The sequence below is a fragment of the Choristoneura fumiferana genome, chromosome 7 (genome assembly GCF_025370935.1).
Source record: "Choristoneura fumiferana chromosome 7, NRCan_CFum_1, whole genome shotgun sequence".
In the NCBI taxonomy this organism is placed as follows: domain Eukaryota; kingdom Metazoa; phylum Arthropoda; class Insecta; order Lepidoptera; family Tortricidae; genus Choristoneura; species Choristoneura fumiferana.
The window spans coordinates 4,842,323-4,856,748 of record NC_133478.1 but is presented as its reverse complement, the minus strand read 5'-3'; the positions used below and the strand labels follow the sequence as shown (position 1 = coordinate 4,856,748).

Genomic DNA, 14,426 nt, shown 5'->3' with positions numbered 1-14,426 from the left:
AGTTTCCTAGTATCCGTAATACAAGCTTTGCTTCGTATGGGACTGGGTCAATTGGTGTCAATTGTCCCGTGATTATTTTATTTTTGTTATAGGTGAAAAACTTAAGTACCTAAAGGACGTTGTATGTAGTAGTTCACAGAATTGATATGGAGCTTAAGTCACTTCAAATTTGGAACGTCAATTTGTTTATACGGACACGTTACTACTACTTACAGCAGAGGGCGTATTGCCTAACGTTTCTGAGGCGCGCTATCGCAATCAAAGGACAGTCTTTGTATGGGAAATCTGTCATTTGATTGCGATGGCCTCAGGCCCTTTACTTAAGTTTTTCACATATACCTTTTAAGCTCGACTGATTTTAGAATGTTTTCGGCATTATACAGTTTCCACACCTTTTTATCAAATTTGCGGCCTATTTTTTTGTGATATTTTCTTACCTAAAGTTTTTATTCACTTGCAATGTTTTTTTAACCATCTACTGACTGGAATAGTTCAAAAACGATTGATCGTTTAAAAGCTATAGTAAAGTAAAACTCATTGTAAAAAATAGGTGATTTAGACACAACACACGTAGATATTCATATTTATTGGAATAGAAACGAATAGATTGTTTACTTCACGTGTGAAGCTCATAAGCAAGCCCCGATTTTATAAATTCAAAATACATTGCTGACCCGAGCATTTCCATGTAAAATCAGACTTCGTATTGCCAACGAAATGTAGGCAAAATTGTCTGTATCACCTGTCACGTTTTATGAAATGATGAGATGAGATTAATTGTCTTAAGACCCAGTTTTTTTATTTAATGCACTCTGTACATTACATAGTTTTATGTACCTAGTTTGTAAATATGTATGCCGTACAGATCACATAGTATGTAGCTTTAAGTAAAACGACCGTTAAAAATATACTTTTTATTAACATATAGTTGTTTTAATACCAATCTGAAGCTAACGTTTTTAAAATTTGAGAATAAGAGGTGGAATTTACACAACGTGTATTGTATGTCTGTCTGTTGCACAACAACAAATAATCAAAATTGACGGAGATCCCAACCCACTATTTTGCTTAGAAGCTGGGCTTTGTTGACTCGATTCTTATACTGGTCGATTCAGGACACTGAACATGAAGCTACTGTGAGACTCATAATTAACAATAACTCATGTCGTAAATCGAGTTTAGCTCGACATTTTTTCGGCGAATTCGTAGCCCAATACGCGAGAAGAGCGGTGCGCGCAGTACGCGTGTTGCGGCAGCTGCCGAGTCGCGTTGCTCCTAGAGGAGGGGCTACGAATTAGTCCGAAACTTGTCGAGCTACACTATTTAAGACTTGAATTATCCGGATTGATTATAGATTCTGATAGAATCCGGAATACGGAAATTCGTCGAAGAACTAAAGTCACCCATATAGCTGTAAAAATATGCAAGTTGAAGTGGCAATGGGCGGGCCACATCGTTCGAAGATCAGATAACCGTTGGGGGAGAAAAGTTCTCGAGTGGCGACCGCGAACCGGAAGACGAAGCGTTGGCAGGTCTCCCACCAGGTGGACTGAAGATATCGTTAGAATTGCGGGTAACCGGTGGATGCAAGTGGCGAGTTGTCGTTCATTGTGACGTTCTAAGGGGGAGGTTTTTGTTCAGCAGTGGACGTCTTCTGGCTGATGATGATGATGATGCTGAATTTGATTCAGGAGACTTGAGCAGGACTAATCCTATACCCTCAGTAATTTATAATGTTCACTATCATATTTAATTAAAAGCCTCACACATTTAGTATTCAGTATTTATTTATTTATTGCAACACCTTTTACAAAAAAATATGCCCTGTTGGGGCGTGGCAATTTTTGACTATTTTGTACGTTTTATAAATTAAAACTACACAATGCCTGTTATAGAATAGAGAAACAAATTTTATGCTACCTTTACAAAATAACAAAGTCATAAAGGTTTGAAATTCAAGATTAGACAGAGAAAGACATACTGGCATGTGGCGTCACACGCCAGTACCACCATACTTGCTGCATTGAGAAAAGCGTTTGAGAAAGAGACAGGTATGCAGATTTTTCAAAAAATCACTATAAATCCAATTTTCAACCGATTTAAGTTTTCTCTTCGCTAAACACTGACTGTATATCTAACCATACCAATATTATAAATGCGAAAGTGTGTGTTTTTGTGTGTATGTTTGTCCGTATTTTTGGCATAGAGATAGTTTATGGGCCAGAGAGAGACATAGGCTATTTTTTATGCCGGGAAAATGCACAGTTCCCGAGGGAACAGCGCGCGATGGAATTCGGTTATCGCGCGCTGTTCCCGGGATAAAATTAGCCTATGTCACTCTCTGGCCCATAAACTATCTCTATGCCAAAAATCACGTCGAGCCGTCGCTCAGTTTCGACGTGAAAGACGGACAAACATACATACATACAAACACACACTTTCGCATTTATAATATTAGTATTCCACGCGCATTTTCATAATAATATCAAGATATGGCAAATTCAGGAGTTGTCAAATACCGTATTGCAGATGTAACTATGCACGTAGTAGGTAAATAATTTAATACTTTTTTTGCAACAATGCAACATATAAAAAAACATAATCTCACTAATACTGGTACGATATAGTAGCTACGATAAAGAGTTATAAATTTCAGAAAAGTTTCTTAGTTTAATTAATTTGAAAACATGGACGTTACATTTTTTTCGAGACACTGTAAATAAAAGTCGCACATGTGAAAAAAAAATATATTGCGTAAAAGTAAAAATGAAAAAGTAACAATAATGCTGAATGATAACAAAGTTAGCACCGACATAAATAAAAAAAACTTTCTTACAATAAACAATTACACAGAATCACCTTAACTCTAACGTTTTTCATTTATTTCTATCTATCTAGTCTTTTTTATTTTGTGATATGTCCACACTTATTCTAACCCTGTTGCATGGAATGACTAACTACATAGGAGCTTCAGTTTATTCAAAACTAATAACCCATTAGGGGTATCCAGGGAGAATTAATAGTTAAATTTCATAAATTATGCCCATTAAATTTTGTACTGTGATGCAATTAAGTAACTTAGCCACTCAGAGTGGATTATCACAGTTTGTTCAATAACATTACCCACTTTGGATGCCATTGTCTGATAAAGTAACGCACCGACCGTTATTGGGTTGGATATTCTGCATTGAGTTTCTTGACTCGCTAGATGGCGTTAGTAACGAGAGGTCTTGTCACGAACGTGACGCAAATGTCAATTTGTCAAACGGAACTCACGATACTATACGTTATGTCAATCCAATTTATGGAAAGTGTAAACAAACCGATTTAATGAAAATTCTTTTATAAACACTCACTGGATCGAATCAATAACACATTTATGTATATAATTCGTGTCTTTTAACTAGACGTTTAATCACTTTTTTCACCAAAATTCACTTGATTTCAATATTTAATTTTCATTTGAAAAATCTTCGTCAAAAATCTGACGTTGTTTCTTGAATGAAACTCGTGTATAATCTATAGTAGCAGAGACTAGCGTAGAGATGGTGGAAAATTTGACATTTTAAAAATCGAATAGGTTCTAGGTTTTCACATCATTAAATGTCTGTGGTTGGGTTAATGGCGTGTTTGTTTACCCTTTCCATAAATTGGATTGACATAAACCATAGCACCAACTAGCCTGTCACAGAAATCTTCATTCAATAGTTTAAAAGCAGAAATGCTGTTTTATAAAAAAAAAATGCAAGGACAAAGGGTTGGGTTATTTTTGTAAAACACTTGTAACATTTGAACATGCAAATAGACATTCTCTTTTCCAACCATTAAACATCTATCCCATTTCGCATTATATGCGTTTATTTTAATGCGATTAATCAAATTGAATCGCAAAAATCGCGTATTTGCACCAACTTACGTTTCTAAAACCACCAGTTAAGACACATACAATTTTCAAATTCCTATTCTGCCTTTAAATAAAAAATATATAAAAAACGGGTTCACTATAAATTAAGTAACATTCAATAATCTAAATGCAACACACAAGAGTCGTTGCGTTTCGAAAATATGTATAATAATTTCATTCACAAAAAAGCGGGTTTCCTTAAGTAACCTTCAGTTAACTTGTATTAACGCTTACGAAAGTAAAAAAAAATATAAAAATATAAACACCGTAAAATAAGCACCGAAGTTTTGTTTAAAACATAATAATAAATACAAACAAAAACTTATAATTTGATTTTATGTTGCAATAACAATAAACAGCTTAAGTAGGTTTGTAAAATTATTCTAACGCCCTTCCTTTTTTATCGGAAAACAATGAAATATAAATATCTTCTCAATTGCACGGTCCATATTGACGTTGTTTAAAAATTGCACCCTAAAAGTTGCAAAAGATAACTTATAAGTACACCGAAGTTGCAGACTCGGCGCCCTAAGTTGCCGAATAATTCTTCAGATCAAAGACATACGTACGAGTAATGTTGTCAGGTTGGCAATTTCGGTGGAAACTCGAAACACCAAACGCACAAGAGCGTTCAAATGTCGGCAGAGGGTCAAATTGTTGAAAACTCTTATACGAGTTGTCGGCATTGATTACAATAAAGTCTTAATCCCCGCAAACTTCTAAACAATATCAATATCGAAGAAATGCAACGATTCCACCCACATTTGCACCGTTATACGTTACAAATTCTGCTTATCTGTGTCTGGCAAAGAAAATCGTCTGACAGATAAAGAAATAACTAATGTTAAGTTAACATAGCTTAACAAGCGTTTAGGGATCCGATCATTTGACATCGGGCGTTACGGTTCCCTTCTATGGGGGGAGAGTAACGTATGAGCCGGTACCTGGACAACAACGGTAAAATTCATTCGAAGCTTGTAAATTTTTGTAGGTAGCTTGCATCATCATTTACTTAATTTACATCATTTACTTCTGTTTTAAGTTGCAGCCACATGCAGTTGCTCGTTTTGAGCGATAAATCTGGTCACGTGACCCCATTTTGAATGTGATTTTGAATTTCCCGCAACTCAAAAAGTAGCGTGCAGCAGTGAGTAGTGGCTGCTTGCAGGAATAAGCTTGGTCTTGGAAGCTGATTTCTTAATCTCATTTAGTAGCAGTCGTGGCAGTGATACAAATAAAAGAAATTGGAGTGAATGAAAAAAATATAACAGTGTTTTTGCCGAAATTGAAGGTTTTTTTTTTCAGCGATAAAGCTCAACATTTTCAGCTTTATCGCTATGTGTCACGTGACCAGATTTGACGCTGGAAACGAACGTCGAGCGACTTGCATGTGGCCGCGCCTTTACGATATTACCCGCTACGCTCACATCGTAACCCACGCCACTCGCCCTTTTTTGACTCTTTTTATACAACTGCACCTATAAAAATGTACAATCTACATACACACATCCGGCGTTGTTTACACCTGCTTTACTCAATGGTGCAGATGAGATCGTCACCCTCAAGTTTCTGCCCGTTGGTGATGAGAACAGACTGGACGGTGCCGGCGGTAGGGGCTTGAACAATCATCTCCATCTTCATCGCTGAGAGGACCGCGATGGCTTGCCCTTTCTCGACTTTGTCGCCCTCTTTGACTTTTACGGCTGTGGGAATGGTGAAAATTGAGTCATGAGGTCATTTTGATTACTATGTAACATTTTCGTAAAAATCGATTATAATTTTGAAATAATTCTACTAATATTTTTTTCATCACACTTGCTCGTCAATGACGTTATTCCATGCCTGTATACTAAAGGACAATTGCCTGAATTGTTCCCGCGGGAATTATGGATTTACGTATAGTTTTCCTCCCCAAGGGAGTTATGACTTTAGTTTTAAAAAGTTAAAGACTAAAGAGGTTTCAAGTCAGCCAACGTTTTATTTACATCTTTAAAACTTAGCTATAATCTAATTTTACACCATAAAAATTTGCCACGCCTCATGAAACTTCGTTATTTTTATATTTTAAATGTATATCAAATTGTTTTGCAATAATTTTAGTAAATATTTTTTTAGCATGTTGGAATTATCTCGCCGTAAGACCATTCGGATTCTAAACAAAACACGGTTCTTAGTATTATCTGTGGTAGACGACTCGAAAAAAGTGACAATCAGGGGGGCTACCACGAAATTCGTAAATCGAAGTTCATATAGTTTTCCTGACGCTAATATTATTTAATACGAGACTTAGAGGGACGGTACGACACGAACTTCGATTTTCAAATTTTGTAGTAGCCCCCTGTATTGGCGGGTAGCCATATTTTATTCAGTTGTTTTCTTAGCGTCTTGCCTTTGCTGAGCTGTGAAGTGTTTGGACACAAAATAATTTAATTTTTTGCAACTTTTTCCTCGCAATGTGATGAAAATCATTGTGCGAATCACGGGCCGTAAGGGGATCTTGTTGTGAATAAATGTATTTTAACCCCCGACGCAAAAACAGGGGTGTTAGAAGTTTGACCGCTATGTGTGTCTGTCTGTCTGTCTGTGGCACCGTAGCTCCTAACCGGGTGGACCGATTTGAATGCGGTTTTCTTTATTTGAAATCAAGTTTTCTAGCGATGGTTCTTAGACATGTGTCATCAAAATTGGTTTAGCCTTTTTGAAATATTGAACTTTGAAGTGACAAAGTTTGACTTGGTATTTTACCTAACTCGGTATAAAATTTTAAGCATGTAATACTTACACAGCACTGTTCCTGGCATCGGAGCTCCGACTTGCTTTTTGTCTCCTTTCACGGCTTTGGGATGGATCTTCATCTCCTATAAGTAAAACAAAACAGTCGCATCATCATCATCATCATCATACCAGCCGTAGGTCGTCGATTGTTGGACATAGATCTCGCTCATAGGCGGGAGGGGGGTTGCTAATGCTCGCCACGTTTTGCAAGCGGGTTGGCGAGCGCAGTATAGGATGTAGGGTTGCCTAGAAGATGCTGCCCATCTTCTGGTATTATTTCTTAGACGGTTTCTACGACGTCTACGGGAGATGGGTGACAACATTGTATGCGGGTGGAAGCTGTGGCAACGTGGGAATACATTTAATTGTCAACCAATCTTGTTTTCAGGGCCAACACCTTTCGCCACATAGCTGAGCATGTATGTACCTTCTCACTAATATGTATTTTTTTATGGGCAATAAATGTTTTTATTAGCCGCGTCTTGTTATTATTATTCTATACCTACACATCATCTACCTACTCTATTCATGTCCTTATTGACGATCGGATGGCCAAGTGGTTAGAGAACCTGACTATAAAGCTTATAGCCCCGGGTTCAATCCCCGGTCGGGGCAGATATTTGTATGAATAATACGAATGTTTGTTCTCGGATATTGGACGTTTAAATTGTATTTACGTATGTATTTCTCTATATAGGTATGTTTATCCATTGCCTAATACCCATAGTACAAGCTTTGCTTAGTTTGGGACTAGGTTAATTTGATGTCAATTATCCCATGACATTTATTTATTATTATTGAGGTCAGGACTCACCTTGCTAGCGTTCTCATCTCTTATGAACACGCTCCGCAGCTGCCCGTTGAGCTCAAAGAAGACCTCTCGCTCTCCCGCGGCGGTCATCTCTTCGGACACTGCAACTGTCCGGATATTCAGGGTCTTGCCGCGTTCGATCTTTACTTCTATGATATCGCCCACCTAAGGGGACAAAGGAGGTTATGAATAGTTTGTTTGGCCACTGTATGCTCACAAGATATGTTCTTCCAAGTTTTTTTTATCGAGGTTTATGTGGTGCATTACAGTATCAAAATTAATAAAATTGCAGATAATTCACTACAATAGTCATATCAAATCTTGGCCTTTAAGGTTTAATTGCGTCTAAATACGATTAACTGATCCAATTTGCCATACATACACTTTTCTCTAGCGTTCGTGTTGTGATAGTGGTGACCTGTCGTTTCGCCGAGTTTAATTATGCAGATTTTCGTTCCGCAGACAATAACTATTGGCAGATTTTTCTTTTGGCCGAGCAAAGTTTGGTATAATTTCGTTACGCCTATTATTCGTTTCGCCGAATAGTCGGTAGGACGAATAGCGATATGCAGATTTACTTTTAGTCGATTGTTTGTTTCGTAATTGTTTCAGTTGATCGCATGACATCAAAATGTGTGGTTAGGTGCGACGACGAGCGTCAGCGAGGAGGAGTGTTAGTTGGAATTGTGACCAACAACCGAACCGAACTGCTGGCGTCGCGACTTAGTTTGTTTTGACTTCAATATAAAATAATCAAAAATTCGAAAGCGAAAAGTTGTTCGAGCAAACGTTGAAAATGTGTAGTGATTAATCGGCTAAACGAATTTCTGTTAATAGTTGTTCGGCTTACTGACTCACAAGCCAACTGAATGGTCTACTAAAGGTTGAGTTACGAAACGTTAGTCTGCTAAACAATACATCTGCGTACAAATTCATCGGCGTGCCGTTACTCGGCGAAACGTGGTCTGCCAATCAATAATCTGCGTAAAAATTGTCGTCGAATCATTAGGTAACCATTGTTAGTGTGTATAAGGTTCCTATGAGACTATGTTAGCAAGCAGATTAAATTAATTTCCATGATATTAATTATTTTTATCCGTTTCATTTGAGTATTTGTGAATATAACCGACGAATATAATTTTTTCGGAGCGTAACAAAATGCGTCGACTTGAGAACCTTCTTCATCGGTTACTATGACTTACTTGAGGTCCAACGAGGAAGGTCTTGGTGTCGAGATGCTTGACGGGTCCGTACTTCTCGCGGATGCGGAAGAAGTCTTTCGCAACTTGCGGGTACATGGCAGCCGACATCACATCGTAATCTGTCACCTGTGGATAACAAAAATTAAATATTCTATGAATATAGGCTAATGAATCTAATTCATAAATCCTGCTCGTCATTATCATTATATCAGCTGTAGGGCATCCACTGTTGGACATAAAGGCCTCCCCCATAGTCCCTCGGGAGTAAGCGGCCTGCATCCACCATGAACCCGCGGCTTTAACCAGAGGGTCTATAGCGTAACGTTCCTGACACTTGCGATCACAATCAAATGACAGTTTTCGCATACAAAAACTTTTATTTGACTGTCGCGAGTGTCAGAAACATTACACAATACGGTATTTGACAACTCCTTAATTTGCCATATCTGAATATTATTTTGAAAATATAGATATACAGATAGTGTTTAGCGAAGAGAAAATTTAAATCGGTTGAAAATTGGATTTATAGTGATTTTTTGAAAAATCTGTATACCTGTCTCTTTCTCAAACGCTTTTCTCTATGCAGCAAGTATGGCGATACTGGCGTGTGACCTCACATGCCAGTATGTCTTTCTCAGTCTTATCTTGAATTTCAAACCATTATTACTTTGTTATTTGTAAAGGTAGCTTAAAAATTGTTTCTCTATTCGATAACAGGCATTGTGAATTTTTAATTTATAAAACATATACAAAATAGTCGAATACCGCATTGGCTCTCAGGTCATCCGTCCATTCCTGTGGTGAACGTCCAACGCTGCGCTTGCCGATCCGCGACAATCCTACTTCCTACTTTTCCTATAGGTAGAGTCATTCACGATGACGAGTGCCGTGGTTCTTATTACAATAATGTCTAGTTTTGACAAAATCACGCGTCCTTTCCAACTAAAATCTAAATGCGAAAGTTTGTAAGTCTGTTTGTTTGTTTGTTATTTCATCACGTCTAAGCTGCTAAGATTTAGATGGAATTCGGTGTACAGATAGTTTGAATTCCGGTGAAGGACATAGGATAGTTTTTATCCCGAAAAATTGCATAGCTCCCGCGGGATAGCGTTAAACGAATTTTGCGCGGACGGAGTCGCGGGTAACAACTAGTATTAAATAGCAGAACAATAGTATCGCCGATTTTTATATGGCATAATGGCATAGCGAAATTGTAGTTTGGACAATACAATAGTATTTTCACGAAATATCAAATAGTGCTGACCTTAATATATGGCATAATGACATGGTTACTTGCATAAATGTAGCTATCATAAGGTCGGGTGAGCAAAGTAATATTTTCAGTTCTATTGACATAGACATCCGCAAAGTACCTTACCCTTTGATCAAAGTTCCATAAAAAATTTTTTTTTTTTAAAAAACGCCTGTTTCAATAGACTAGTTTAAAGATGTGAAAGAGTAGCTTACAGAGGGGTAGGTTTCCTGTAACTCTTTCTTGAGTTTGTCGAAGTCCAGAGGTGGCATTTCGGCGCCTGGGCGGCCCTCAATTCTCTGCATATCCTTTAGCACTTTAGATCTGTAAAACCAATAATAAATCTTTGTTGGTAGGACTAATGAGGATTTAGCATAACACGACCAAGCTAAGTTTGCATAATAGAGAACAGTTCAAAAATGCCCTAGAAATAGAGGCGTGTCAGATATTTATGTACGCTTTTTTGTGTCAGATAGTGGTGCTGCTGACTGTACCTGGGCGCTCAAGCTTCGCTCGAGTTGATAACAACTTTAGATACATTTTTACTAGATATTTGGGCCAACTAACTATTTGACCGACACTTTGTGCGTCTCCTGCGTTACCAAAATTCTCTGGCGTTACCAAAAATTCGTACTTCCAACAAGATATTTCACGGTTTAATAGGTTGAACTTACGTAGGGTGGCATGTATTCATGTACACCATCTATTAAATTACAGAAAAAACATGTTTACTTACAAAAATCTGCAATTGTTTGAAAAATGCCGAGGACAGATTGGTGTCGGTGAAAAAGTTGATTGGCCCATTTATCACTTAAAGGGCATAATAAACTTATTAATGTACTATTTAGAGTGTTACGGTTTCACAAAAAATACCTAGTGTGTTTTTTTCAATATCGATATTAGCGAAAAGAAATTGAAGAGTTTTTGGGTGCGTGGATGCCATTTCCTTTGCCAATCCCAAAAGGGACAAAAAACTAACCAAAAAACAACTGAGTGTATTTCTGGTCTGCTAATATGTGTTAGGATGATCTCACCTCAATGGCTCCGGGTAGCCACCATGCGGCTGCCCGATGGCTCCTTGCAGGAATTCCACCACCGACTTAGGGAAGGAGAGTTCCTCGGCCTTCTCTTCGATGTCCTTGGCTGTCAATTTGTTCTGGACCATGAACTGCGCCAGGTCTCCCACCACTTTAGACGAGGGGGTGACTTTGATGATGTCGCCGAGGATAAGATTGGCTTCCCTGTGCGCGAGAAGAGAGAGTTGACATTGACACTGTCTGTTAATTGATATAATTTTAATCAAAAATAATAAATTATTCTGAATAAACTTTACAATTAAATACATGCTAAAAAGATCAACAAATTCAAACTCATTTTCTGCGTGCGTTGTATTTCCGAGCATGATGGACAAAACTTTTTTTTACTCTTAAAGCATTTTTTTAACCTTTGACGCTAAAAGAGGGGAAACTTAAGTTTGACGCCAATGTCAAACCGGTTTATTAGTTTGATGTGTTTTTTATTTAATCGAAAGCTAGTTTAATCGAGATGGTTCTTAGCTAAATCGGTTCATGACAATGTTTTTTGTTTTCAACTTTTCTATGCTGTTTAGGTTATTAAACAACTCGGCCGCAACAGCGATTGTCAGACTCATATCATAGACAGCTTCGCTAGCGCTCAGTCTTCTACTTCATCGTCGAGCAATGAGGGCTATCGCGAATGAATTCGCCGCTAGAGGCGCTAGTGTAGCGTGAGGTCTCCGAAATGTCAAATCTCATAGTTTTTGGGTGAGCTACGCGGGTTTATTTATAATTAGAATTATTTTGTGAATATTTTGCAATATCTGAAATTAATTATGGCAAATATGCGTTCCGGGGCAATGAATGTCTGTGTTTTGAGACAGTTTTGTCTTTCGGAAACCTTTGTCCTCCCTTTTTTCCGAACAAAACGGGGACTTTGCAACACTGTGGTATGCTCGATATTTTTATGGTACGGTTTTAAGGTGTATTAAATATGATTTTAATCTAAACTTTGTTTTCACGCCCGTAATAACAGACTTTGAAAGCCATACTTAAAAACCTCACGCAACAGTGCGCCATCTAGTGAGACAAAAAACGATAGCCCTCATTGCTAATATGCCGATCTCTGCACTATCTGTGGCACTATTTAATGTACATTTTTTTTAATGTAATAGCAGACAAACGAGCAGACGGTTCACCTGATGTTAAATGATTAGAACCCTTTAATAATCTATTTCACAATGATTTCCTTGACAAAAGTATGTAATGCCAACATGACATTAGTAGGACAAAGGCACCCTGGTACATGATTCAGTTTGTTCGGCTGTATACCTGTAAGCCTTCTTAACTTCCTCGAACTGGCTTCCCAGGCCGAGTGAGAACGCCTGGAACTGCAGATTAGTGTACTGCCCGCCAGGAATCTCGTTGAGGTATACATCAGCGTTGCCAGACTTCATGGTGGCTGTGCATTCGAAGGGTCCGTAGAGCGTTCTGGCTTGTTCCCAGTACGCTGAATACTCTGATACTTTCTGGAGCGCGATGCCTGCGGGGAAGAATAATTAATGAGGGTATCTCGACAGGTGAAATATCGTTAGATGGCGTTAGTAATCGAGATGTCCGTTTGACATAACGGTCTTGCTTGCAATGAGGGCTATCGTTTTTTGTCTCACTAGATGGCGCACTGTTGCGTGAGGTTTTTAAGTGTGGCTTTCAGAGTCTGTTATTACGGGCGTTAAAACAAAGTTTAAATTAAAATCATATTTAATACACCTTAAAACCGTACCATAAAAATATCCAGCAACCACAGTGTTGCTTAGTCCCGTTTTGTTCGGAAAAAAGGGAGGACAAAAGTTTCCGAAAGACAAAACTGTCTCAAAACACAGCAATGCATAATTGCCATAATTAATTTCAGGTAATGCAAAATATTCACAAAATTATTCTAATTATAAATAAACCCGCGTAGCTCACCCAAAAACTATGAGATTTGACATTTCGGAGACCTCACGCTACACTAGCGCCTCTAGCGGCGAATTCATTCGCGATAGCCCTCATTGGCTCTTTTAGGTAACCGATCACAAATGTGACGTAAATGTCAAAGTTTTCAAACGGACCTCGCAATACTAGCGCCATCTAGCCTGCTGTCACAGGAACTAATTGAGCGTGACTTTGTATACATATTATTATATGAATGAACCTTTTACGTTGCTTCTCGTTTGGTAGTGAAGTAGCAAAATTAAATCAATGTAGTTTGTAGCGATGAGGCCGCCTATTGCTTACCTTGTAATTTTCTCTCTATGTACTTGTTTTCTGCATCACTTACTATTTCTTGTGTACAACAAAGAGTCATTGTATTGTATAGTTTTCGGAAAGTATTTTGATGGAGATCTTTTTAATCATATTCGAAGATATACTTTGCGAAAGATATGCAAAAATTTGAAATCGTCTACTTCGAGAGGTAGAAAATTACTATTACAGATCTAATTAATCTTGTCAACTGGTAGGAAACTTGTCAGCAGCGGCGTCAACCATGTCAGCACCGCAAGCCAAGATGGCCGCCACGCCAGCGTCAGCAGGGCCACTACGAAACTCGAAGTTCGTATCGTACCGTCCCTCTCGCTCTCGTATTAAATAGTATAAGGGTCAGAGGGACCGCACGACACGAACTTCGAGTTTCGAGTTTCGTAGTAGCCCTGCAGCTGCGTAGTGTAACTAGTGGTAATACTGACCTGTGTCTAGCGGCGTGCCTTGCAGACAGGCGACTAGCGCGCCCATGCTGGGCTGACTCGTCATTCCTGACATGCTGTCAGCAGCGGCGTCGACCACGTCAGCACCGGCCTCGGCGCAAGCCAACATGGCCGCCACTCCAGCACCGGAAGTGTCGTGAGTGTGTACGTGGATAGGAATGTCTGGGTGCTTGTCGCGAATGGCTGAGATTAGAAGCCTGGAAGATAAGACAATAAAATTGTACCACGTGTCGACATTGAAATTGCGTCAATGCCCCCAGCCTTTTGTCTTTACAATGTAAATCATTCATTATTTACTCACAGGTACTGGCAGAATACCAGCGCTACGGCTTGTTTGCCGCGGCATTATGCTGAGTCAGCGCCTTATCTTCATTACATAACATGGCTCCCTGTATTACAATGTGGTTTCTCTATATCTGTTTTGTATCTTTTTGTTCTCTGTATGATTGTTAACGTGTTTTTTCTTCTTAACGTTTATTCCTTTGTTTTTATCAAAAACGTGTATAGAGCCATGTTATTTTGTTATGAGGATTAAAGTTTCTATCTATCTATCTATCTATCATTATCATAATCGGTAGCCGAAAGATGTCCATTGATCCGTGACATGACTGATACTTCGTCGCCCGCATGCAATGGACTCTTGAGACTTTCGCCCTAAGTTGGCGACTGGTTAGGACAAAGTCTCCTTGTCCATATTATTTATGTTTACTTTTAATTCTTTA

The 14,426-nt window shown here is 38.5% G+C and overlaps 1 protein-coding gene across 3 annotated transcripts in view; it reads right to left on the bottom strand.

The window, feature by feature from the left end:
• Window positions 1–2,733: 2,733 nt before the first annotated feature.
• Window positions 2,734–14,426, bottom strand: part of PCB (Pyruvate carboxylase) — a 53,968-nt gene continuing 42,275 nt past the window's right edge. For all 3 annotated transcript variants that reach the window (XM_074089913.1, XM_074089912.1, XM_074089914.1), the window contains 8 exons: window positions 13,687–13,901; window positions 12,293–12,503; window positions 10,979–11,185; window positions 10,160–10,268; window positions 8,693–8,818; window positions 7,494–7,655; window positions 6,687–6,762; window positions 2,734–5,607 (listed from right to left, as the gene is read on the bottom strand). In XM_074089913.1, the coding sequence (XP_073946014.1) occupies window positions 5,435–5,607; window positions 6,687–6,762; window positions 7,494–7,655; window positions 8,693–8,818; window positions 10,160–10,268; window positions 10,979–11,185; window positions 12,293–12,503; window positions 13,687–13,901 (1,279 nt within the window). In that variant the 3' untranslated portion in view covers window positions 2,734–5,434. The remainder of the gene's footprint in view (window positions 5,608–6,686; window positions 6,763–7,493; window positions 7,656–8,692; window positions 8,819–10,159; window positions 10,269–10,978; window positions 11,186–12,292; window positions 12,504–13,686; window positions 13,902–14,426) is intronic.